At 35.0% G+C, this 24,880-nt stretch overlaps 1 protein-coding gene across 9 annotated transcripts in view; it reads left to right on the top strand.

Annotated features, from left to right (window-relative positions):
• RPS6KA3 (ribosomal protein S6 kinase A3) overlaps nucleotides 1–24,880 on the top strand; it is a 115,794-nt gene that overhangs the window by 20,310 nt on the left and 70,604 nt on the right. For 4 of the 9 annotated variants that reach the window (XM_036439595.2, XM_045582322.1, XM_036439596.1 and 1 more), the window contains one exon: nucleotides 11,716–11,772. In XM_036439595.2, the coding sequence (XP_036295488.1) occupies nucleotides 11,716–11,772 (57 nt within the window). Of the gene's footprint in view, nucleotides 1–4,257; nucleotides 4,373–4,530; nucleotides 4,625–5,498; nucleotides 5,601–11,715; nucleotides 11,773–24,880 lie in introns of those variants that run through there. The other 5 variants (XM_036439597.2, XM_036439599.2, XM_036439603.1 and 2 more) reach the window with 5 other exon arrangements.

Raw genomic sequence — 24,880 nt, 5'->3', positions numbered from 1 at the left:
AGAAATGGAAGTGGACCCGTTAGGGTAAGGGACTCATCAGAATCCCCTCAAATATTTGTATTTGTCATTTCCTGTGGCAAGATGAGCAGGAAGAAAGAGAAGCTAACACTTACTGGCATGGCTAAGCATAATGAACTTTACCACAACCTTCAGCATAACTAGCATCTAAATCTTGTGGATTGGAAAACTGATACTCATGTTAAGTAACTTGCCCACAGTCACACCTATAATAAAGGATAAAGCCAGGTTTTGAAATCATATATCAGGCTCCAAAGCCCATGATCTTTCCAACACTGTGATTTCCCAGACTGTCTAATCACAGGAATCATCTAAGGTGCCTGTTTGAAAAATGAAATACTGAGCCATGGGGCTTCTGGAACTTCTGATTCATTTTTGGTTTGGGGGTAAGCCAGGTAATGTATCATGAATGGGAATCTTAGGTGATTCTGATCATCAGGCAGGAATGAAAAATACTACAAACTCCACGAGTACTAAGAAATAGGGTCTGAAGATAGTAGGAAGGTAGGAATAGGGCTGTCTGGGAGTAGACAGAGGCATTTAAAAGTTGACATTTTAATAATTTTCAATGTTAGCAAAGTAAAGACAGTAAAATTGTATTGTGGAAATTATAAAATTGCTCTAAGTTCCTTAACCTGCACAGAAAAACTATGTTTTCTTTTTATTAGTATTTCCCTTTCATGTGACAACATTTGTACAATCCTTTCTTTGGCATTATTCTTGATTACACGTGGGTACAAAGGCACCACTGAAGGATATAAGATAAAACTATTTTGGACACAGAAGAGAAAGAGGTAATTAGAAATAACATAAGAGCAGCTTTAAATACAGATTCAGTAATTTCCTCAGGTGTAAAAATCTGACAAAATCTTAAATAACTCTAATCCTTAAAATCACAGGATTATAACATTTCCAAGCTGGAAGAGCTCTTAGGCATCCACATATTTTATGCAGGAGGAAATCCACAACTCAGAGAGGCTTAAGGGCTTGCCCACAGTTAGGGACAGACTTTCAAATCCATCCTGGCCAAGGTTCCACCAGACTCTTACGGATTGCATATAAGTACCAGAAAATAGCGACTTTTCCAAGTTCATGCTGCTTTTTAGAAATAAATTTAGTGACACATCATGTTGACCGTATCTTCTCTACTTCATCTAATATTATAGTTTCTTTTTTTATTATCCTATTGAGAATATAAATATATTCAAAGCAATATCTTTTAGGAGATTATGCAGTTTGAAATATAATCATTGATCAATGATGTTAGGCAAATGAACCATTACCTCCTTAGAATAGTGTACTTAACCAATGGCCACTTTCAGAAAATGTGTTAAGGAAGAACTCTGGTCTTTTCCAGTTATTGTAAAATTTTCTTTTATAAACAGAAAAATGAACATAACTAGATGCCTATATGTGAATTCTAACAGTAATCTATGTCAGCATTTCTGTGTAGTAGTATGAGTTTTGGATTCAGACTTGTGTGCAGTTACCTTATCTACAAACTTAATAGTTCTGTGATCTTTAACAAGTTATTAAATCTCAAGCTAACTTTTTCCCTTCACTGTACATAATAACATACCTCTCATGGCTTGCTAATGATTAGTTGAGATTAAATGAGAGAATATGTGTAACATAACTAATACTATACTTTGAACAAAATAAAAATTGAATAAATGATAAATGTTATTAGTATTTCCTTGAGCCAATATGTCTTTAGAAGAATATTTATTTCTGAATGAGGGCTTTAGTTTATTGCTTTATTCAGTTTTTATCATAACCAGAAGATATGATCTGTGCAATTTCTGCTTTTAAGAATTTTGGGTTTTATGGTCTAGAACACCATTAGTCTTTTTTTTAAATTTATCTTTATTGTTGATAGTATTACAGATGTCCCCTATATTTGTATGTTTTTTTGTCTGTGTCCATGAGCTATGCATATATGCATATAAGTTTTCTGGTTAATCTCCACCCACCTCCCCACTCAATTAGTCTTTATAATTTTTCACAGATACTTGAAAATAACCTATATTTTTTATACATTATAAAATTAATTATCTACTTATTCTCATGTAAATTACATCATATGCTTGGTCCTTATTTTGTGCATTATGCTAATTGAAATTAGCGTGCTAAAATTCCTGCTTCTATTTTGTTTCCATTTATTTTATGTTATAGTCCTCAAAATATATTTTATTTTTTGTTGTTAGGTTAGTCTGTGACTAAATGTTCAATACTATTTTGCATTTATTATTTTAATGACATATTTGGGGGGAAACAACACATGCTAATTATAGAAAATTTGAAAAATAGAGAAGCAAACACAGAAGGAAATGAACATCTTTATTGTTACTATGAAATACCATTACTAAAATTTGGGTTTGAATTTAGGCTCTGCTTATTAACCTTAGGCAGGATAGTAGGTTTTTTCATTTATCGTATTATTTATTGAGCACCTACAATCTGTTAGGCATTTTGCTAGGGATTGAGGACACAATGCTTAAAAAGATTAACATACCTATCTCGGCTTCATTTCATCAGTTGTAAATTAGTGATAATGCCTCAGAGCTGTCAGAAGCATCAAAGATGATCTATAGGACTTAGCACTTACCTGGTGCATGGTAATTCCTTAGTAAATGGTAGTGGTTATTATTACTACATACAGTATATTAAGTACTAATTATGTAGTTAGTCCAAATTAAATGACCTTTCTCATTGGCTTAAGGTTTTTGCCCTCACAGATTATTTTTGGCCTTAATCTTACAAACACTTGCTTTCTTTTTCTTTGTTTTTCTTTTGTTATCAAGCATTTTAAACACATGCCACAGTATCACCGCCCCCTCTATGCACTCTTTCTTCCTTTCCCCGGCTCCAGTGGATTCTTTTGAGGCTAATCCTAGATACATCATCAGATGTAAATATTTACATCTATATTTCTGAAAATATAAAGACTTTTAAAAACAACTACGATATCATCATTCATAAAACATCAGTAATTCTGAATCCCATTAAATTTACAGTAAATTTTAATCCCATTAAATTTACGTTAATTTTAACTAGATACTTCACACTTCACATTTATTACATTATTTTGGAATGATCTCTTCATCTTATTTTAAGTTTTTTATTATGTTTGGGGTTTTTTATTTTTTTAAATATATTTTATTGATTTTTTACAGAGAGGAAGAGAGAGGGATAGAGAGTTAGAAACATCGATGAGAGAGAGTCATCGATCAGCTGCCTCTTGCACACCCCCTACTGGAGATGCGCCTGCAACCAAGGTACATGCCCCTGACCGGAATCGAACCCGGGACCCTTCAGTCCGCAGGCTGACGCTCTATCCACTGAGCCAAACCGGTTTCAGCGGGTTTTATTTTTTTATATTTTTAAATATATCTTGCTGATTTTTTACAGAGAAGAAGGGAGGGGGATAGAGAGAAACATTGATGAGCAAGAAACATCAATCAACTGTCCCCCCTGCACACCCCTTACTGGGGATGTGCGGACAACCAAGACACATGCCCTTGACCTGAATCGGAATCAATCCGATCCAGGAACCTTCAGTCCCCAGTCCACTGACCAAACCTGTTAGGGCGGGTTTTATTTTTGCCATATGGATTGTTTGTTAAGGAGGTTATGAAATAGTGATGAAGGAGTTATGGAACTGGAAAGACCTGAGTTTGAATTTTGCTTCTGCTATTCACTAATTAACTTTGCTGAGCCTTTGTTTCCTCATCTGTAAAACAGGGATAATTATGCATACCTTGTGATCTCAGGGTTGAATGTAATGCCTGTGTAAAGTACTATTCACAGTCTGCCAGTTACTATCTTACAGTGATTTGGACTGCAATAAGTAAATAAAATTCTTGGTTATTGTATGGTCTTTAAAAACATTGCAAATTTTATATTTACTAGCTAATTACTAAAAATAGTGGTTTTTAAATATTCTTTTAGGACAGAAAATTTAGAATCTTTGTTTGTCCTTTCTTCCACTAACTCTTATTTTGAGTACACATTAATTTAACCTGAGATTATGGATTTTACCTTTAACTTTCTAAAAAGTTTATATTGTTTATATTCTTATATCATTTTTTTCCCTTCATTTTGATCCTTTTTTTAAGTGGGCTTAACTATTCTATCCATTTATTTCTAGATATTAAGTTGGCATCCATATACATCACCATTTCTTTTTTACTTCAATATTCTTGAATTCTTATTTTGATTCTCTTTCAATAGTCTAGGACACACCTTTGAACAATTTATGAAAAAAGGTACTACCAGGATGGTGATATTTATAAGGCTTTGCAAACCTAAGAATAATTTCCTGTGGCATTTGTACATGAAAAACTAGGACAAGGTATAAAATTCTTAGATCATAATTTTTCCTTTTCAACTCTGTAAGTCATTACTTCATTGTCTTCTGGCATTTTATTGTTGCAGGGGAAAAACTCTGAGGTCAATCTGGTTTTAGTTCCTTTGAAAATAACCTATTTTTCTCTGCTTGTATGCTTATAGGATTATATCTTTATCCTTGAAATTTAAAAACATTTGCCAGGACATGTCTTGGTGTTGATGATCTCTGTTGAACCTTCTCAGTCTCCAGTCTCAGGTATTTTTTTTTTTCGGAACTGGAAAGTTTTCTTATACTTTTGATTGATAAACTGCTCTGTTTTTTTCTTTAGGAACATTTGTTATTCATAGATTATTTCTATGTCTGTCCTCCATAGTTTTTAAATATTTTCTTTCATTTTCTTTTTCATATACACAAGTTTGTCCTTCGTGGCATGGCGATTCTAATACTTGCTATTCACAATGCAGATTTAATTTTGGCTACCGTATTTTCTTTTCTTCGTATCTCAACATACTCCTGTTTCAAAAGCAGAATTCCCCTTAGGGGTACCCTCTAAAAAACATGAGGTGGATTCAGGCCTAAAAAGTATCTATTTTCTCAGGCCAAAACCACAGGACCAGAAAGGAAAGAAAAAACTTCTTAAAATGAAGGTATAACCAGAGGTCATTCCTATCCTTGTCTAGAAAATAAAACAGTCTTGACTACTAGCAGGTCTTTAGTTGCTGGAGGAATAGCAAAGCAGGTATAAGGGCACCTTATCTAGAATAAATGGATTTTTCTAATTACATTGATTGTTTTTTATCTTTAAAAATAATATATATTAAATGCATATAATTTTTAAAATACAGTACAAAGAAGAAAATCCTATGACCCAGGTAACTACTGATAAGATTTTATATATACTTTGCCACTTACATGCACACATATTGGGAGGGGCTGCAAAATTGGGGTCATAGTATATACTTTTGTATCCCCTTTAATTTAATATATTGCAAACATATCTTTGCATCATTAATTTTTCTTTGAGGCCCTGATTTTAACCATTGCATAGTATTTCTACATATGAGTAGATGTATTATGATTTCTTTTACCAGTCCCCTGTTGGTCATTTAGATTGTTTTCTATTTTTCAGTATAATGAGTATGATGACTATCACTGTACATTAAGTCTTTATGCACATCTCTGATATTTCCTTAGGATAAATGAGGAGCTGATTCTTAATCCTGTCACATTGGTAAGGATTATATACCTTCCTTATTAAGAATATAAATGCTTGTTTCTTGTTGTTTCAATGTGATTGCATAGATTCTTTGGATTCTGAACAATTTGATCATATCTTAACTGAAGTTTGAGAGAGGTTTCTAATGCCTCATCCTCAGCACCTTCATGTATCTCCTGATATATACTTCGGGCAGGAAAACCATCACTGATATCGATATCATGAGTTTGGAAGGCAAATATACTTGAAGGTGGTTAAAAAAAAAAAAAAGTGTGGTCCATGCTCATTGCTACTACCTGGATCTCCACTAGGTCTCTGGACCCTTTCTTTTCCTCTTCCCTCCATCTTATTTAAGGCTGCTGTTCTCTGTGAGGAATTCTTTTTCCCCAATGTTCATATGTAACATTTCATTTTTAGGTAGGAAAATTTCAGTACATGGTGTATGTCCTACTAAGTTAAAGTTAGCATGTACTGGGACAGATAATTTTTTAGTCCCAGTATATTTGTATATGATGATCTGCTAACTCAAAGCATTTTTAAAAATTTATTTTATCTTCAAAGGTGTCACACAGAAGCCTGGAAATGTACATTATTATAACATGTCATTACCACAAAACAATCTGTTCAGTGGGGCTACTTAAAATGAATTTTTTTAAATAGTAAAATGTTTTTATTTTAAACATTTCCAAATTTTTCTTTAAATACTTGGGAACATTCTAGAAGTCCTAAAACCTTGATTTAGAATGACTGATTTGAATTGGTCAGCCTCTTTAATTTAAACCAGAAAGATGATCTGAAGTGATAATTATATACCATAATATTAGAAGATATTTTGAAAATAATTCCTACTAGTGAGGGAAGGCACTGGGGGGATAAAGACACATATGTAATACCTTAATAAATAAAGAAAAAAATTATATAAAAAAGAAAATAATTCCTACTGAAACTCAAGCTGACAGTCTCCCTTATCTGATTTGTTCTGATGAGACCCATAGTGTATGTTATCTAATTTTTTACTTTTACACATTTCAGACTAACAGAGTAAAGCGTGATTAGAATTTTCTAACCATTTCCAGTATTTCACATAATATTTGCATATGTACAATCTGCCAAGCTTTGCAGTTTTTTTTTGGCTGGAAGGCATTATGGTGGGATGAGAGAGGATAAATACATTTGCCTCTCTTATAAACTATTTTTTGTCTGCTCTCATTCTTTAGCCACATTGTATAAAAATATACCACACATATGAAAGATCTCTTCCACCCTGCTTGATAGGAATTTGGCTGTACTAAGTGGTGAAACAGGTATCTTCAACACTCTCCTGTAGTTCACTGAATTGCATTTAGAAGTTACCTATAGAAATGTTAAGTGTTTCACAGTCAATTGAGGCAAAAGGGACAGGAAGTAGCATTTTCTGAGCTTCTACTGTCCCTTGGTGAATCCTTTTAATTACAGCATTACAGTGAGGAAGATATTATATGCATCTTATAGATGAAGAAGCTGAGGCTCAAAATGTAAGTAACTTACCCAAGGTCAGATATCTATAGCAGTAAGTGAGAGGATGGGGTTTAAATAAGGTACTAGCCAGATTCAGACAACCTGTTTTCTGTTTCTTTGAATTAGAGGAGTAAGTTTTTTAGTTTAATAGATGCTATTTCTTGAACTTTTGGAACTATAGGAATTGCAATATTGAGTCTGACTGATGGACCATGTAACCTAATCTTTAACGAAGCCAAGAGTCATTTTTCAAAAGGGAAACTTCTTAGCCGCAGAACTAACTGTGCATTTATAACAGATAACATTTGAATCCTTGTTTTGATGAAATGATACCAAACATTTGTTGAAGTAAAAATCCGTTTTTGGTAGATCTTTGTAAAGATACTGCACTGCTATTAGCCTCCATATTTTCTTGCTTAAAAATTAAATTGTTCAAAATTTTAATCTTTGCTGAACTCAGAAAAGAGGTAGATATTTTTGCAAAAAAATAGAGCATAAAATACCTTTAGATCATGTTTTACACAATGTATTTTTCTTGGATTGCTTTGTTAATTAGCTGGGTAATGAGTTAAGAAAAGAAAATATATTGTAAAATTTATGGATCACATGAAGCTGAAAATAGTAAAGAGGCTGATAGCCAGATTTGAAATCTAATCTATAGAAGCTAGCCATAGATCAGAACTGGAAAAAGATGAAACAAAAATTTAAAATCTATGATTTTGTTCATGAAACTATGAGTAACAAGTACAAAATAGAGGTTACAGGACTTAGTTGTAATGTAAATAAAGACGGCAAGTGGAGGAGAAAGGGGTCCTCATATAAGGTGACAGGAGAAGATTTATTTGACTTTGGGTAGTGGGCACACTGTGTAATATACAGATCTTGTAACATAGAAACCCACACCTGAAACCTGTATGTTCCATGTTGACCAATGTCACCCCAATCAATTTAATCAATAAAAAAAATGAGGATTTAATCAACAGATAACTTAGTATGGCTCAGCATTGTGTTGTGCCATTCCCAAAATATTGCATGTATAAATTGCATTAATATTAAAGTTATTTAAGACAGTAGAGGGGATATGCCCTTTACATTGATCATATCAAGATTGGAATGTTCACTGCATGCAATTCTGTATACCACTCTTTAAGAGGAATTGGTTGCATGCTCAGAAAGAAGATAGTCTGTAAAAGGAACCTGAGCTATCTAGAAAAGAACAGCCGTGGTGTGGTTTGTAGTTATAGCTATAGATTTGCTTCCTGTGACTTTGCAGATATCGTGCAAGCAAGTTAGCCATCATTTATTAGTAATCCTCTTAAAGGGAATTGGTTGCTGAGGAAAGTTACTATATAATGAATTTTATCTAGCAGCCAAAGCTTTTTCTCAGGTGGTATAGTAGGCTGCCTGGTGAGGTAGTACATTCTTGTCTTGATAGTGTTCAAATATAGATGAGAATGGTATAGAAAGAAACAAAGCATATGATGTATATTTGGAACAGAAGACTTTTAAGATTCCCTACAAATCCTAAACTTCTTTTTATTCTAAGATCAAAGGGACTTTATGGAGTATTATTTTATCCTCAATAATCTACCTCACCTTAATAGTTATTTGCATTGATATATATATAGCTCTATAGTTTTCTAAACTGCTTTCTTGTGAGTTAACTCAGTTTTGAGCCTAACAATGACCCATTGGGTAGACAGGGCAAGTATCCTCATTTTGAACAGATAAAGTAACAGGAGAATATCTCAATTGCCCCCAAAAAAGCTTCTAAGTGGCAGACCGAGGACTCTACCCCTGGTCTACCAATTCCAAGTTTAATGTTTCTTCTGTACCAGTTTGCCTTAAAAGTAAGTTATAAGTTGTGATTCTTGCTTTGCATACATGAAAGTCACAAGGAGCAGATGGTACTCAAATTAAATTTCTGTGGAAAATGTAAGTATAGCTCTAGTAAGACTTGGGATCTAAAAGCCTAATATTAGAAGAGATGTTGAGCAGATTATTATAGAAAGAGAAACCTCTACAATTAATGAGAAAGTATAGTTTGGGTTACCAGATGAATAATGATAACATTCACTAAGATACCAAACACAGGAGAAATAGCAGATTGGTAGGCCACAGAGGGGGTGATTGAATTGAATTTTGGATATAATTAAAATACTAGGTGCTAGGCACAGTGTTTAGGGTTTTATATCATTTATCTCATTTAGTCTTCAAAACACTCTGAAGATAAGACTTTTTAATCTTTACTTTCCAAATGAAGAAACTAAAGCTTAGATAGTTTAAATCGTATCTGATCTAGGTTTCTGACTCCAAAGCCAGTCAGTGTTTTAGAGCTAGTTTTAAGTTTCACCTGGGATGCCCGAATAAAAATAATCAGTGTTCAGTAGAAAGAAATGGTCATGGCTTTTAGTAGAAAGATGTCTCTTGGAGTTGAGTCTTTACCATAGAAATGGGCCTCTGAAAATGTCTTAGGAAAATAAAGATCTTATACCCGCCTTTCCTTTTCTGCATTTTGGCACCATTTCTGTGCTTTGTAATATTGTATAGGTATTTCCTAATATAGGAACATACTCTGTGAGTGTTTTAAAATGAAAGCTACCCTTTTTTTATGGGTTAGTAGAATTGTGAGATCCTCTAGGATGGGGGCCATGTTTGTTAACCTTTCTTCCAGCTTGGTGCCTAGAACATAGCAAGAATGAAATGAAATGAAATGGATGGATGGATGGATGGATGGATGGATGGATAAATAGGGATGAGGAGAATAGAGAAAGGAGTTCAAATTCAGAGCAGCTGCCTCATGATGGGTATAGAGTAGTGAGTGGGTTACTTTTTATTTTCTAGTTGATAATGCCCCAAAGATGGTTAGCTTAGATTCTTGTCCATTTGCTCAATTAACAAGTGGCCAAGGGAATTTACGCCTTTTTCAGTGAGGGAACTAGAGAAGACACTATATGATCCTGACTCTGGTTTTGTTTTATTTATTTTAAATTACACAAATTATATATATTCATTGTAGAAACATTAGGAAATTCAAACAAGCAAAAGCAAACAATTTAAATTGTCTAAAATTCTACCACCCAGAGATAGCCATTATTAACATTTTGATGTATATCCTTCCAGAGTTTTTCCCATAGAAATATATACATTGAAACATGTATATATTTATTTAAAATGGGATCATTACAATCATATTGTTTTGTAAACTGCTTTTTTCACTTATTACATGTGACTGTCTTTTCATGTCAATAAATTTACATCTTTATCATTTTTAATGACTGCATAGTATGCCATAATGTGGATGTACCAAATATATTTAACTAGTTCTCTATTGTTAGGAATTTAGATTTCCAATTTGGAGTTCTTTTTGGAAAAAGTTATGGTGAGCATTCTTGTATGTACATCTTTGCACACTTGTCCATTGTTTTTTTAAAAAAAAAAGTTGAAATGATGGGCCATTTTTAATACAGACTTATATTGCCTTCCTGTAAGGTTGAGCTGATTTACACTTTCTCTAGTAGTATATCCTGATTGTTTCCCCCCCCCCCCCATAGTAGTGCTAGCTGTTATTTCTTCTGTAAATCATTACCAATTTGAAAGGCAGAGGTATCTTTTGGTTAAATGCATTTTCTTGATTAGTATTAAGGCTGAACTCTTTTTTTCCCTTATTGCTCTTTTCTGTTGAGGTTCATCATTTTTTCTTACAGGTTTGTAAAACAAAGCTCTTTATGTATTGAGGATACCAAACCTTTGTCATATGTTGCTTTTATTTTTTTTTTTGTAATTAATTTGTCTTTTAACTTTTTTGTGTCTAGTAGAATTTTTTATGGACTCAAATGTCAATTTTTCTTCATTACTTTCACCCTACTTACCCCATAAGTATTAATCACCTGTATTTTCTTCTAATACTCCTATAGTTTTCTTTTTGACATATATTTTTAAAATTTATTTTTATTGTTGAAAGTATTACGGATGTTCCATTTTTCCCCATTGACCCCTTCCACCCTGCACCCATCCCCCCCAGACCTTCACCACACTATTGTCTGTGTCCATGGGTTAGGTGTTTATGCATATAAGTTCTTTAGTTAATCTCTTCCCACCCAACTAGCCACCCCCACCTTCCCTCAAAGATTTGACAGCACTTTTGAATTTTTTAACATTTAAATGTTTAATCTATTTGGGATCTATTTTGATATAGAGATCTAGCTTAATTTTGCCCTGAAATAATTAATCAGTTGCCCTGATTAATTATCAATGGAGATGGAATTTAGAATGTTTTTACCATAGAAAGTGTTGTAAATGAAGTTTGATAAGGTTTGAATAGGATCATTTTTAATGCATTTAACTATTAAAATAAATTCAAGAGCTCACCTGGAAAGGTAATTATCATTTATTATATCATTTCCATTGAAAAATGTTTTCATAGTTTAAAATAAACAATTTACATGTTAACTTTTGAAGCACAACCCTGTTGCAAATTGGCAACTGCTTACTTATATAGTTGTTTTGTACTTTATTAGAACCCTCTAGGGGTAAAAATATTTCTATGTGATTTTGTTATGTCTGCCTTCATTTAATTTTAACTGTTGTAAGATCTGCTTTGGTAACTTTCTACTTGCTGTGCTTTTCACAGAATGGACAGCAAATTATGGATGAACCTATGGGAGAGGAAGAGATTAATCCACAAACTGTAAGTAAAATATTATATAATAAGGGATATAGATAAATCAAGTACCATAAATTTTAAGTGTTTATACTTTTAAACTGAGCAAAATAATGGATTTTATAGTATTATAAAATTGTTGATGCTTTCACAAGAATTTTACAAAAATTCATTCTTGAATATGCCAGTGACATTTAGAAACTGATAAAAACTGATTTTAAAAGAATGAAAAAAAATTGTTTTCATATTGTTCAAAGTTTTCATTAGTACCTTAAAGCTTATTTTTTAATTAAATCATAGATTTATTGGAGAGTAGTAAATAGATTGTCTTTCCATGCAAGATATCCATTGTTAGCAGCTCAATTATTATTTTCTTTTTGTTCTGTACATAAGACAATTATTGCTATTTATAAAATACATATATTCTGTAACTCATTTTCATTTACTAGTAATATCTTAAACATCTTTTATGACAAAAATGTAGATCTGTATATTGTAAATGGTTGCATAACGCGGTTTTATGCATGTCTTATACTAATGTAATTTACCCTATTTTGGGGAACTTGTGTTTCAGTAAAATATCTATAATAATAAAAGCATGATATGCTAAATAGATCGGACATCCTTCCAGATGAAGCCAGGGCTGGGAGGGAAGTCTGGGTCTCAGGTGCCTGCCAGCTGCCTGAGGGAAGCCCAGGTCCCGGGTGCCAGAGGGAAGACAGTGCTGGCAGCCAGGGGAAGGAAGACCTACTCTTGCACAGATTTCGTGCATCAGGCCTTTAGTCTATATATAAAAGGCTAATATGCTAAGTGTTTGTCTGGGTAATGACATCATGTTGCAATGCCCAACTTCCTCTCCCTAGTGACTAGCCTCCTTAGAGTTAAGTTTATTCAGGCCAGGAACATGACTTGCTTTATAGCCAGGTGGAAACATTTTACACTGTAACCAAATGTCTGTGAAGCATTTTTCCATACCTCATCTCATTTGATCCTCACAGAAGTCCTAGAGTAGGTGACTCGGTGAAATCCTATTTTTTCATTAGCCAAAATAAGAGATTTAGGAAGCTTAGAAACTTGACTTGATGAAAAGAAGTAAGAAATGGTGGACCTTGAAAATGACTTCAGGTTTCTCACTGTGTAGAATATAGTCAAACACTGCAACAGTTAAATATTTTACCCTTTGTTCTTTCTGCATGACTGACAGTAATAATCTGCTTCATGTTGATATTTACTGCTGTGTTTCTGACAATTACCTGAAAGAAGTTGGGGTGCTTCACTGGGCTGGAAAAAGTTTAGCTAAATCAGAAAGCAGGTCTAATTAGGCAAGTTCATTCTATAACTATAAAAGGCTAACTTGACTTGCACATCCATGATACATATAAAGTTCTCACTGGCACCAGTTGCACACATGTGTTTCAATTTGTCATTGTTGATTGTAAATTTGGTTGACACTTCTATTATAGAGAAAAGTTGAATAGTGATATTAAAATATTTTTTCTAATTTCCTTTCATTGTGCACAAATTCATGCACCAGGCTACTACAATAGTTGTCTTAGAAAAGAATGAGCTGGAACAAAGGGTATGAACATTTAGATCTCAGTAGACACTGCTAAATTGCCCATCAAACAAAAACTTAATTCCATATTTAATAGGGTATGGTCAAGCAGGATATTCAACATTGCATATTATCAGAAGTTATTTTTAATTTGGGCCACTCTAAATCAATAATACTTTCTCATTCAATTTGCATCTCATTTGATTATTAGTGAAGTTGAGTATCCACACATTATTGGCTTTTGTATTTTTATGTTCGTCCAATTTTCTTTAGGGTTACTTGTCTCCTTATGATCTATATTATTTTTGTATATATTCTGGATATTAATTCCATGTTTATAACATTTCTTACAAATATTTTCTCCCTGGTTTTTTTTATATATATATATTATTGATTTTTTACAGAGAGGGAGAGAGATAGAGAGCTAGAAACATCGATGAGAGAGAAACATCGACCAGCTGCCTCTTGCACATCCCCTACTGGGGATGTGCCCGCAACCAACGTACATGCCCCTGACCAGAATCGAACCCGGGACCCTTCAGTCCGCAGACCAACGCTCTACCGCTGAGCCAAACCAGTTTCGGCTTTCTCCCTGTTTTTTAAGATTGATTATGCTATCCGTTATTACATATGTACTGAAGTTTTCATTTTTGAGGAATCAGATCTGTGTTTCTGTATCCAAATTTTACTCTTCTTATAAAGACACCAATCTATTGGTTTAGGGCTCATCCTACTCCAGTTTGACCTCATCTTAATATTATTATATCTGCAAAGACCCTATTTTCAAATAAGATTACATTCACAGGTACAGGGTATTAGAACTTGAACATACCTTTTAAACAGTTTTTTAAATTTTATTTTTCTTTTTATAAATATATTTTTATTGACTTCAGAGATGAAGGGAGAGAGAGATAGAAACATTAGTGATGAGGCAAGTTCATTAACTATAAAAGGCTAACTTGACTTGCACATCCATGATACATTCATTTAATTAACAAACACTTATTGGGGTGCTGGATATAAAACAAGGAATATATCAGATATGGTAACTGCCTCATGCAGCTCACAGTTTAGTAGGGAATATAAACAAACAAGCAATAAAACCACTGGTGTTGCTATTTAGGACATGCATGAATCGTTGATTGGCTGCCTCATGCACACCCCACACTAGGAATTGAGCCTGCATTCTGGGCATTTGCCCTGACCATAAATCCAACCTTGACTTCCTGGTCCATAGGTCAGTGCTGTACCAGAGAGTCATGTTGGCTAGGCTTCTTTTTCAGTTATACTCGACATACTATATTATATTAGTTTCAGTATTCAGCATAGTGATTAGACATTTATATACCCCTTACAAAGTGATAACCCCAATAAGTCCAGTACCCATGTGGCACCATGTAAAGTATAGCATGAGGAATATTGAACATACCTTTTGGAGGACAGAATTCAACCTCTGAAGATTTTGACTTCACATACAGTTTCAGTTACTCTACTTTTATTGTGTGTCTTTTTTAATATGGCAAGGCAAGCTTTCCACCTTCTTACTTTTCAAAGTTGTAATCTTATACATCTTCCGGATGAATTTTACAGTCAATTTATCAATTACTCCTGAAAAATTTTGTGGAATTTTTATCAAAATTACATTTAATTTACAGATTAACTTAATGAAAATTATTTTAATAATGAGTCTTCACATCCAAGGACTTTAATTTATTTTGATATTCTTTTATAACCTTTGTCAAAATTTTATGGTTCTTGCATATAGTTTTGCCTATTTCTTATTAAGATAATTCTAGGTATTTTGTAGGTTTTGTTATATTGTAACATTATATTCTCTGCTGTGTCTTTAAAAAAGTCCAAACTCTGCAGTGTGACCTACCAGGTCCTGCATAATAAGGCCTTGCATACTTCTTTATATTCTCCCCAAACACACACTGAAAGTCTACCCTCTACTGAAAGTCTAATTACTCAAATGTATCAGGTTCTCTTTTGCTCCCAGGCCTTCAGAGGTGATATTCCCTCTCCCAGAATTTTTTTCCCTACCGCCCCCTTCTAGTTAATTCCTGATCATCCTTCAGATCCACTGAAGGATGGGCATTTGCCCTGACCATAAATCCAACCTTGACTTCCTGGTTGGATTTATGGTCACTTAATTACTTTCTTACTTTTCAAAGTTGTAATGTCTCTTCAACTGAGACATCTTCCTGATACAACTATCACTTCCATTTTCACCCTGAGTTCAGTGTTTTTCCTTTGTGCTGCCACAGCAGTCCATGCATGTCCTAAATAGCAACACCAGTGGTTTTATTGCTTGTTTGTTTATATTCCCTACTAAACTGTGAGCTGCATGAGGCAGTTACCATATCTGATATATTCCTTGTTTTATATCCAGCACCCCAATAAGTGTTTGTTAATTAAATGAATGCATGAATTATGCTTTGGCTAGAACAGGACCCTGTCCTGGGTTCTAGTGCCCATGGCTGCCTTCACATTTGGTCACATTTCTGTACTCCCAAAACATTTGAGGCATCTTACTTCATTAGTCCATAGTATACATTTATTGGCATTTAAGCAAACGTAAAAACAATCAGTAGATGTTAATATTGATTTTTCTACCACCAGCTACCTTTTTTTCTTTATGTAACAACTAGTAGCACGTGCATGACATTCGTACACTGTGAGGAGGCAGTCCCTCAGCCTGGCCTCCTCTGGGACCAGGCCTAAGCCAGCAGTTGGACATCCCCCAATGGGTCCTTAGCACTGCCAAGGAGATGGGAGAGGCTTGTGCTTCACATCCATGAGCCCTGCTTGTGGCTGAACAGCACTCCGCCTGTGGGAGTGCACTGGCCACTAGGGGGCAGCTCTTGCATTGAGCATCTGCCTCCGTGGTGGTCAGTGTGCGTCATAGTGACCGGTCGTTCTGCTGTTCATTCTATTTGCATATTAGCCTTTTATTATATAAGATTCTTTTAGAAAGCAAACATTCAAATTTTTTATTCTCTTTAGCCTAAAATCAAAGCAGTTTTCCATTGCAATATTATATGGCTCATTCTTTCCCTCTAAGTAATCACAGCATTAGTAACACTTACCTGTGGAAGAAACTGCATTCTAGAGATAAGGTGAAAAGGCATAGAACTAAGATATTACCAGCAGTGTGGGTGAACTGTTGGTGATAATCTTAGTTGAGCAGATCATTCCAGATTATAGGAATTAAGTATAACATAAAAGCCTAATATTTAATATTTCTTTAATGGCATTAAATCCAAAATATTGTCAAAATATGTTAGCTTTATACTTTTAAATTATATTTGCCTTTAATGTACAATTTAAAGTTTTTATTTGGCAGTTACTGATAATTTAAATAGTGAAAATTTAGATGTCATATTAGTTATCTATTTGTTGCATAACAAATTACCCCAAATTTCATAGCTTGAAACAACATGCACTTAGTATCTCACAGTTTTTGTGGACCAGGAATCTGTGTACAGCTTAACTGGGTTCTTTGGGTCAGAGTCTCACAGACTGCAGTCAAGCAGTTGGCCAGGGCTAGAATCTTATCTGAAACTTAATGTGGAGAAGGATCTACTTCTGAGTTGACATGTTTGTTGGCCCAAATCCCTGGTCTATAAGGAATATGAGGTAATAATTGTATGTGTGGAATTTGTCAACTGGTAGGCTTTCTAGTAGGTTGAACAGCTCCTTTTCATGGGCTAGAATGCATAGTGTAATGATTAGCCAGTTTTGACCATGACGAGATTATAGAATGGATGGAAGATAACAAGAGAGAAGAAACCTGTGTCTTTAATGACCCAATAATCTAGCAATACCTCTTCACTCTAACCTAGGGGTGTCGAACTCAATCAGAGAAGGGGCCAAAATCTAAAATCCAGCCTAAATCGCGGGCCGAATGGTTTACTGAACAGTCATAAACTGTCATTGTGATGGAAACGCAGCGGAGTGCAGTGATGACAGCGCGGTGCTGGCCACATTGCAAGGCCTGGCGGGACGGATTTGGCCCGCGGGCCTTGTGTTTGACACATGTGCTCTAACCTATCCTGTTACCTATGGAGTGCTCCATGAGAGGAAAATAGGCACTTATCCTGTTTGAATCATTGCATTTGCAGGTTTTTTTGTTACAGCAGCTTAGCCTGTAACTACAGCTAATCTTTCATTAACCAGGTAGTTAATGAATGTCTATTGGGTGCCAAGAACTCTATTAGGTTGCTGGAGACACAAAAGCATATAAGGGAAACTTTTAGTTTTCAAATGGAAAGATAAAGCTGCTTTAGTCCTCTTCTCTGAGGAATTATCACCCGAAAAAATAAGAATAAGAAACAGAAATGTGGTCTTTGAAATTAAAAGACTTTCTTATTGAATCAAGATATGTAATTATGAAAAGAAGATAAAAGAATCCTAACAAGAGGAAGTTATAGGACCTAAATACTTTTAGAGGAGTATATCAGCAGGAAGCAAGCCTTATTCAAGGACCCAAAGCTCCAGATGAGCTTAAGAATGAGGTTACCAAGTACTATGGAAAGTGAAGATATAGCACGCAGCTGAAAACAGATTGGTTGAATGTCTATATAAAGAGCTTATACTCTCTCCTCTCCCTGGAAAAGACAAAAGGTATTTCAAAGGGGAAAAAATGAACCAGAGAGACTCCAAGACTTGGGAAACCCCAGGCACAGTAGGAAATGGGGTGAGCCACTGGGCTGGAAATAGGGAGATCAAGTAAAAGTCTGCTAAGCTGCCCCTCATGTTATCCCTTGAACATATCCCCTGTTTTCTGTTTGCAGCTGAGCCATTCTATTTTGGCTGCATTCTCCCCTTCTTTGCCCCTCCTCTCTTCCTCTCTTCCTCTTTTCCCTTTATTCTTTGCCCTGCAATCTGACTCCTTCCCACATCCTAGATCTACTTCTCTTCTATCTTTGTAATTTTAATTCTGTTTTCCTTCTGGCTTCCTCAAGGCATGATCCTTTCTTGTCTTTAAGCACCTGACATAAAAAAAAAAAAAAAACTTCTATTTCCTCCACGTATCTTACAAAATATAAGAAAATTTGTCATTCAATTGGTTTATATTAGAATATAATGGATAGTCATCACCTTTTCCCATCTCCCTCCCCAGGAATGTTTGCATATTAATCTATATTTATATCTAATTAGTTGAATTTCTCAAGCTCTAGCCATGTCTTGTTCTTTTCCTGCTGGAGAGTTTGTTATTTTTATCTTTTACTTTGGTGGGGCAGAAGGTAGAGTGCTGTATAGCAACTCAAGCCAAGATACCTTCTTGGACTCCAGAATTTATCATCCTTTATTAGCTGGCCAGAGGACTCCATGCTCTGCATGATCCATGCTGAAGAAATAGGGAATCTTTTTTTTTTAAAATATATTTTATTGAATTTTTACAGAGAGAGGAAGGGAGAGGGATAGAGAGCTAGAAACGTCAATGAGGTGAAAAATCATTGACCGGCTGCCTCCTGCACACCCCCTACCAGGGATGTGCCCGCAACCAATGTACATGCCCTTGACCGGAATCGAACCCGGGACTTTTAGTCTGCAGGCCGATGCTCTATCCATTGAACCAAACCGGTTTCGGCAAGAAATAGGGAATCTTGACTGTTTAGGTCTCCAGAGTCATCTAAGAGTCATTAAAGCAGTTTCTTGCTTAGTGAGAAATAATTCTCTTAATGGTTCTTCTAGTACCAGGTGAAGATGCTTCTGGGGCTTGAGAGTTAAAGGAGATAAATAAATAGTTGACACAAAGTAAGAACCCAGCGAGTGTTACTTTTCCTGCCCTCTTCCTTCCAGCTGCTGAGCCTGCTCTCTCAGACTGTCACCCAGGATAAGGTAGAGCCCTTAGGAATAGGGTGGTATCTAGGGATTTTGTGGCTGACAGTAGGCCTAGCTTCAGACAAAATCGTGAAATGATTGGGCTTTCTCTTAATTTGGTCCTTTGATCTTTCTGTTCCCCTTATTATTCTATCTAATGACCATGCATATCTTAATTATTCATAACATCAACTTTGTAAATATTATATTACTGTAGCCCTAAACGCTATACATATCAACTCAGTCTTTGTAGCTCTTATATTAAGTCACATGCATGATTGTCAAAGGATGGAGAAAGCTTGTTAAAAGTAGTAGTGATAAAAATGGTTTAAAAAGGTAAAGTGAAGATAGATTACAGAATACTTTAAATGCCAGATTAAGGAGCAGCACCCATCTGAAGGACACAGGCAGTGCCCTGTTCAAGTCCTCTGAAGTGATGATGGGTCTTTAGCAGTAGTTTCTCCCAACCTCCACGCATGCCGTTACTCCAGCTACTGTTTATACAATACAGTAACCCTACGGCTGCAGTGATGTATATGACGGCCTTCACAACATCCAGGGAATTTCACCAGTTCCCAGTTGTTCGCTGGTTTCCTCCATGTCCTTGAAGGTTCCCTCAAGCTGCCTTAAAACTTGCATTTGAAGATCCAAAATAATACTCATAACCATGAGTCCAGTATGCACTTGCATACCTCTTGCAGTCATCATGATGCAAACACAAAATAAACTACAGAAAGCAAGCCCTAGCAGAGCTGACAATAAACCATAAAGAACCCCCTCAACATAGGAAGTACAATAGTGCACTCATTGGCAGGGGACATTTGTGGGGTTGTACATTAATGGCACTTATTGACTAATTATGTACAGTAGTGATTTTCAACCTTTTTCATCTTATGGCACACATAGACTAATTCCTATAATTCTACAGCATGCCACAAAATATATTTTTTGCTCATCTGACAAAAAAGGTACAATTTTGATTCATTCATACTGTGCTGCTATTATTGTGTTGGCGGTTGTCATTTTTTTAATCTGACAATCTAAGGGAAAAGAGGTCAGTACCCCTGACTAAGTAGTCAAGTAGTGTGTGTGTTAAAAATTCTTGCAGCATACAAGTGTACCTCTTGCAGCATACCAGTTGAAAATCACTAGTATAAAGTATTGTCTGTTGTTCTAATTCTCATTGTGTGAGAGTATATTTTGGCACTTAGAGCATGGGAAAAATATACTCTAGTTGAATTAAGTATATGCCACTAAGGACAATATTTCTGATATAAGTAGCATTATAATTAGCACTGTATAGTAGCATTAAATGGAGTATGTGTATAATAGGTAGAATTTCCAAGCGTGCAAGTTTTCCTTTTGCTACATATTTGGCTATCTTTCAGGGTTATTATTTCACTTCCTAGTGAAAGAAAGGGTTCCTTCATACCTAGAAGCTTTTTAAAAAATCTCCCCCCTTTTTTATCATGGCTTGCCTAACTCAGATGGTGCCTCTGATCCAAAATTGCTTCTTTTCTGCTCTAGTCTTTTTTATCACAGTGCCCCCCCCCCTTTTTTTTTTCAGTTCCAGTGATCTAATCCATATTGGAAAGGGAGCAAACTTATTTGATTGTTTTGTGCCAATATGAATGTTTTACTGAGTCAACCTGAAATACTGGCATATTGAAAGTTACAACCCTTTTACCTAAACTTGTCTTCTCATTTAAACCATTTTATACAGACATGACTTAGTAAAAAGAACACCAGGCTAAGCAGAAGAAAAAAAAATGTCGTGATAGGGAAATGAGAAATGCCATCTAGGGTGTATTGCTGCTTCCTGCAAGACCACCTGGGATGTTGGGCTGTTGCCCCCTTATCCTCTCTCTATGTTCACAGCGAGATTTCCCTTGAGACAGGGCCTTAGAAGCAACCTTTCTCAGTGCTGTCAGAAGCCACTGCCAGTTTGTTCAAGTTGATGATCACGAAATGTTTTTCCCATCTCTGATTTAAAACCTTAGAACCTTATCATTTTTTAACATTATCTACTGATGGCTGTGTGCTAGAGTATTTCTCCTGTACTTAAGTGTATATCCTTTGGTGTCTCAAAAATTAAATGATCCATACCAAAAAAAAAATTATCCTAAGGAATTCGTTAGTAACATGTTATTTTTAATCATAGGTTTTAGTTTTTCTCCAGAAGGGCGCAACTGTCACAGAGCCATGAAGATGGTTGATAATTGGGTTTGACAAATGTATGGTGTAGAACAATGTTCAGAAATTTGGCTGTGGACCCTCTACTGACCTGTCTTGCTTCAGGGTCTTATCAAAAAAATTTAGTAGCTGCTGATTTCTGACCCAATTCAGCCACTGGCCATACATATATACACGCTCTTTTCCCACATAAAAGTATGTGGCTACACTACCACCAACGTCACAATCATTCCCACTTCCAAACTGTGTGAACTTGGTAGCAGGCTCCTTAGCTTCTCTCTAAGCCTCAGTTTCTTCATCTGCAGTATGGATAATAGTACTCACCTCATTGTAGTGAGAATTAAATTAGCTGAAATAATTTCATGTAAAGCATGGTGCTTAGGACATAGTAGTATCTTAAATGATATTGTTAGAGTTATACTTGAAAGAATAAATTAATAAATGAGAATTCAAATAAAGGAACTAAGGATTCAGTGAAAGTAGCTAGAGAAAGAACTACAAACCTATAAAAAACAAGAGGAAGGAATTCAATATAAATTCCAAAATCAGTGAATTAAAAAACAGGAAAAAAAACCACAAATGCACAGCATTAGGAAAACAAAACAGGATATAATCACATAAAGAAAGGAGATTAAAACATCACAACAACTAAAATATTTACAGATGAAATAACATAATGTTAGGGATTTGCTTCAAAATAATTAAATATGGGAGTTGGAGGGAAGTATGAAACAGGATTGGACATACTTTTTTCTTTGTTCAAAGCTAAGTGCTTCCCTAACTGGTTTGGCTCAGTGGATAGAGCGTTGGCCTGCAGATTCAAGGGTCCCAGGTTTGATTCCAGTCAAGGGCATGTACCTTGGTTGCACGGACTCAGTAGGGGGTGTGCAGGAGGCAGCTGATCAATGTTTCTCTCTCATCAGTGTTTCTAATTCTCTATCCCTCTCCCTTTCTCTCTATAGAAAATCAATAAAATATATATTTTTTTTAAAAGCTAAGTGCTGGGTACAAAAGAATTTGTTTTACCATTCTGCCTATTTTTAGATATGCTTGAAATTTCCCTTAACTTTAATTTAAAATAGAATACTATGCATGCCTCTATACTAGTATTAAAGTCTTGCTGAAATATGTGGTTTTAAAGGAAAATCTAAATGGTATCATTTAGGAAGGGATAGAAAACCTGAGGATACCAATAGCATGAGAGAAATTTAAGTTATTAAAGAATGAGCCCTCTCTCCACAACTACAAAGCCAAGCCTCAGTGTTTTGGTAGGAGACATCTTTCAAATTTTCAAGAAATAGATTATTCCTGTTGTCTTTCAATTGTCTCAAAACAGAGAAATTTTTATTTACCTTCCAGTTTGTTTTATAAAGTTAGCATAGGTCTAAAAATGAAAATTGACACAGAAAACTGCTAATTTATGACTATAGATATAAAAATTACAAATCAAATACAGATCTATATTAAAACAATGGATTTTCCAAGAAATACAAATGTATTAGGACATCTATAGATCTGTCATTAAATCAGTAGATCAAAGGAGAAATACTGACCATATTGATAGATAATAAAAGACATTTTGTAAAAATTGCATACTCATTCCTCTTTTAGTAAAAAGGAAATAGTCTGACTTTAAGATGATAAAACATATCTGAAATCAAATATTGACAGCATATTTGAATGATTTAGCCAGTATATTCCCAAGGTAGTATGAGACTATAAGAAATTTGGGCTTTGTTCTGTGATGCAAGGCCACTGCAGAATTCGAGTTAAGAGCACGATCTAGTCTGATTTTTGTTTTAAGATTATTCTGGCTGCTGTGAAGAGAAGGGATTGCACAGGGAAATTGGAAAGCAGGAAAACCAGTTAGATGGCACTAGATGATGAAGATTTGTACTGAGAGTAGCAGAGAAACTAGAAATAGATTTGAGGTTAATTTCAAAGATAAAATAAGTAAAATTTGTTGACAGATCAAACATGAAAGGAAGGGAAATAGATAAAGGAGTCAAAAAGAACTTCAGATTTTTTAGATTGGTAATGTTGCCATTGCCTAAAATTGGGAAGATTAGCTTCCCATTACACTTGAAACAAAATCCTAATCCAAACTTTTTGATAGTCTATAAGGCCTTCATATGGTCCCATCCTACCTCCCCGTCTCCTCTTTCTGCGGTGTTCACACTCTAGTCACTGAGGTCTTTTGCATCTGCAGCTTTTTTTGTTTGAGGGCTCTGGACCAAACTTTGTCAGGAAACTTTGTCTAGAAACTAGACAGTAAATATTTTACTGGCTTTGTAGGCCATATGGTCTCTGTAACAACTATTGAAGTCAGCGGTAGGGCAAAAACAGCAGGAGCTCATGTGTAAACAGAGATGGGCATGACCAGGTTTGGTCTCTTCCTGGCCAGGCCTGGCTGTCAGTTTGCCCCTACCTGAGATCTTGGTGTGATTCCCTCATTTTTTTGGTTCTTCCTGCAGGACGACTTGGCAAATAAGTTAGGATAAAAAAACAATCTTAATGCTGCAAACTCTGCTTGTTAGAAATGCAACTTCACTTTTAGAAATTATTTCTAAATGCCTGTCAATGTGCACAAGGATGAGGACATCCCAGTGGTATAGAAGATCAAATACCCAACCACAGGGGATTTGTATAGTAGAATCCTCTGCAGTCATGAATAATGCATTGAAGGTTATTTAATAATAGAGAACAGGGATCAGCAAAGTAAACCTAAAACCTGTCACCTGTTTATATAAATGAAGTTTTATTGGAACACAGCCTCACCCAATCCTTTTACCACTGCAGTGGCAGAGTTGACAGAGACCATATGGCCTGCAAAGCTGCAAACATTTACTGTCTGGCCCTTTACTGAAAAAGAAGTGATAATAGATGTAGTATGGTCTAAATGTGTGCATGTGTGTTTACAGAAAAAGAAAGGGGAAATGCACCAAAATAGTGATTTTATTTTCTTGTTTTTTTTCCCCTTTTGTGTATCTTTATTTTTAAAGTTTTAATAATGGACATGCATAATTTTTGTAATAAAAGTTACTCTTTAAATAAAAAGGTAGAGAAACCAGTAAGATTTACAAAGGAAGAAAAAACTAGCTGAAATTTTTATTATAATAAGTTAAATGTAAAAGAAAGTTGAGTTAGAGGCAGGAAAAGAATGAATAATAATATCTAGTTTCATGCACACAACCCTACAGGTAATGTCCAATTCAGACTTCAGCATATGATACTTATTCAGGCAGCCATTATTTGAGTTCCTACTACGTGCTATTTGCTATGGGGATACAAAGGCAAGTATAATGCCTGTTCTGAAGATTAATCAGGTAGGGGCAATAGGATGTGCTTAAATAGTAATAAATGCCTTAAGCAATGTACCAAAGGACTTTAAGAGCTTTCATTCTTGTTAGGTGATAGTTAACACCCAAATAAAGCAGTTGCTCAGTCTTGAGTTGTAACAGGATTGTAAGGGATTCCAATCATGTGAGCTAATCTTTTAACTTTGTTTATGGTGCCTTTTGTTCTTTGGTGTTTTTTTTAACCTTTATTGTTGAGAGT

This window comes from Pipistrellus kuhlii, unplaced genomic scaffold, assembly GCF_014108245.1.
Source record: "Pipistrellus kuhlii isolate mPipKuh1 unplaced genomic scaffold, mPipKuh1.p scaffold_m20_p_16, whole genome shotgun sequence".
In the NCBI taxonomy this organism is placed as follows: Eukaryota; Metazoa; Chordata; class Mammalia; order Chiroptera; family Vespertilionidae; genus Pipistrellus; species Pipistrellus kuhlii.
Note: the sequence above shows the minus strand (reverse complement) of the source record. Positions and strands in the feature narration are given on the sequence as shown.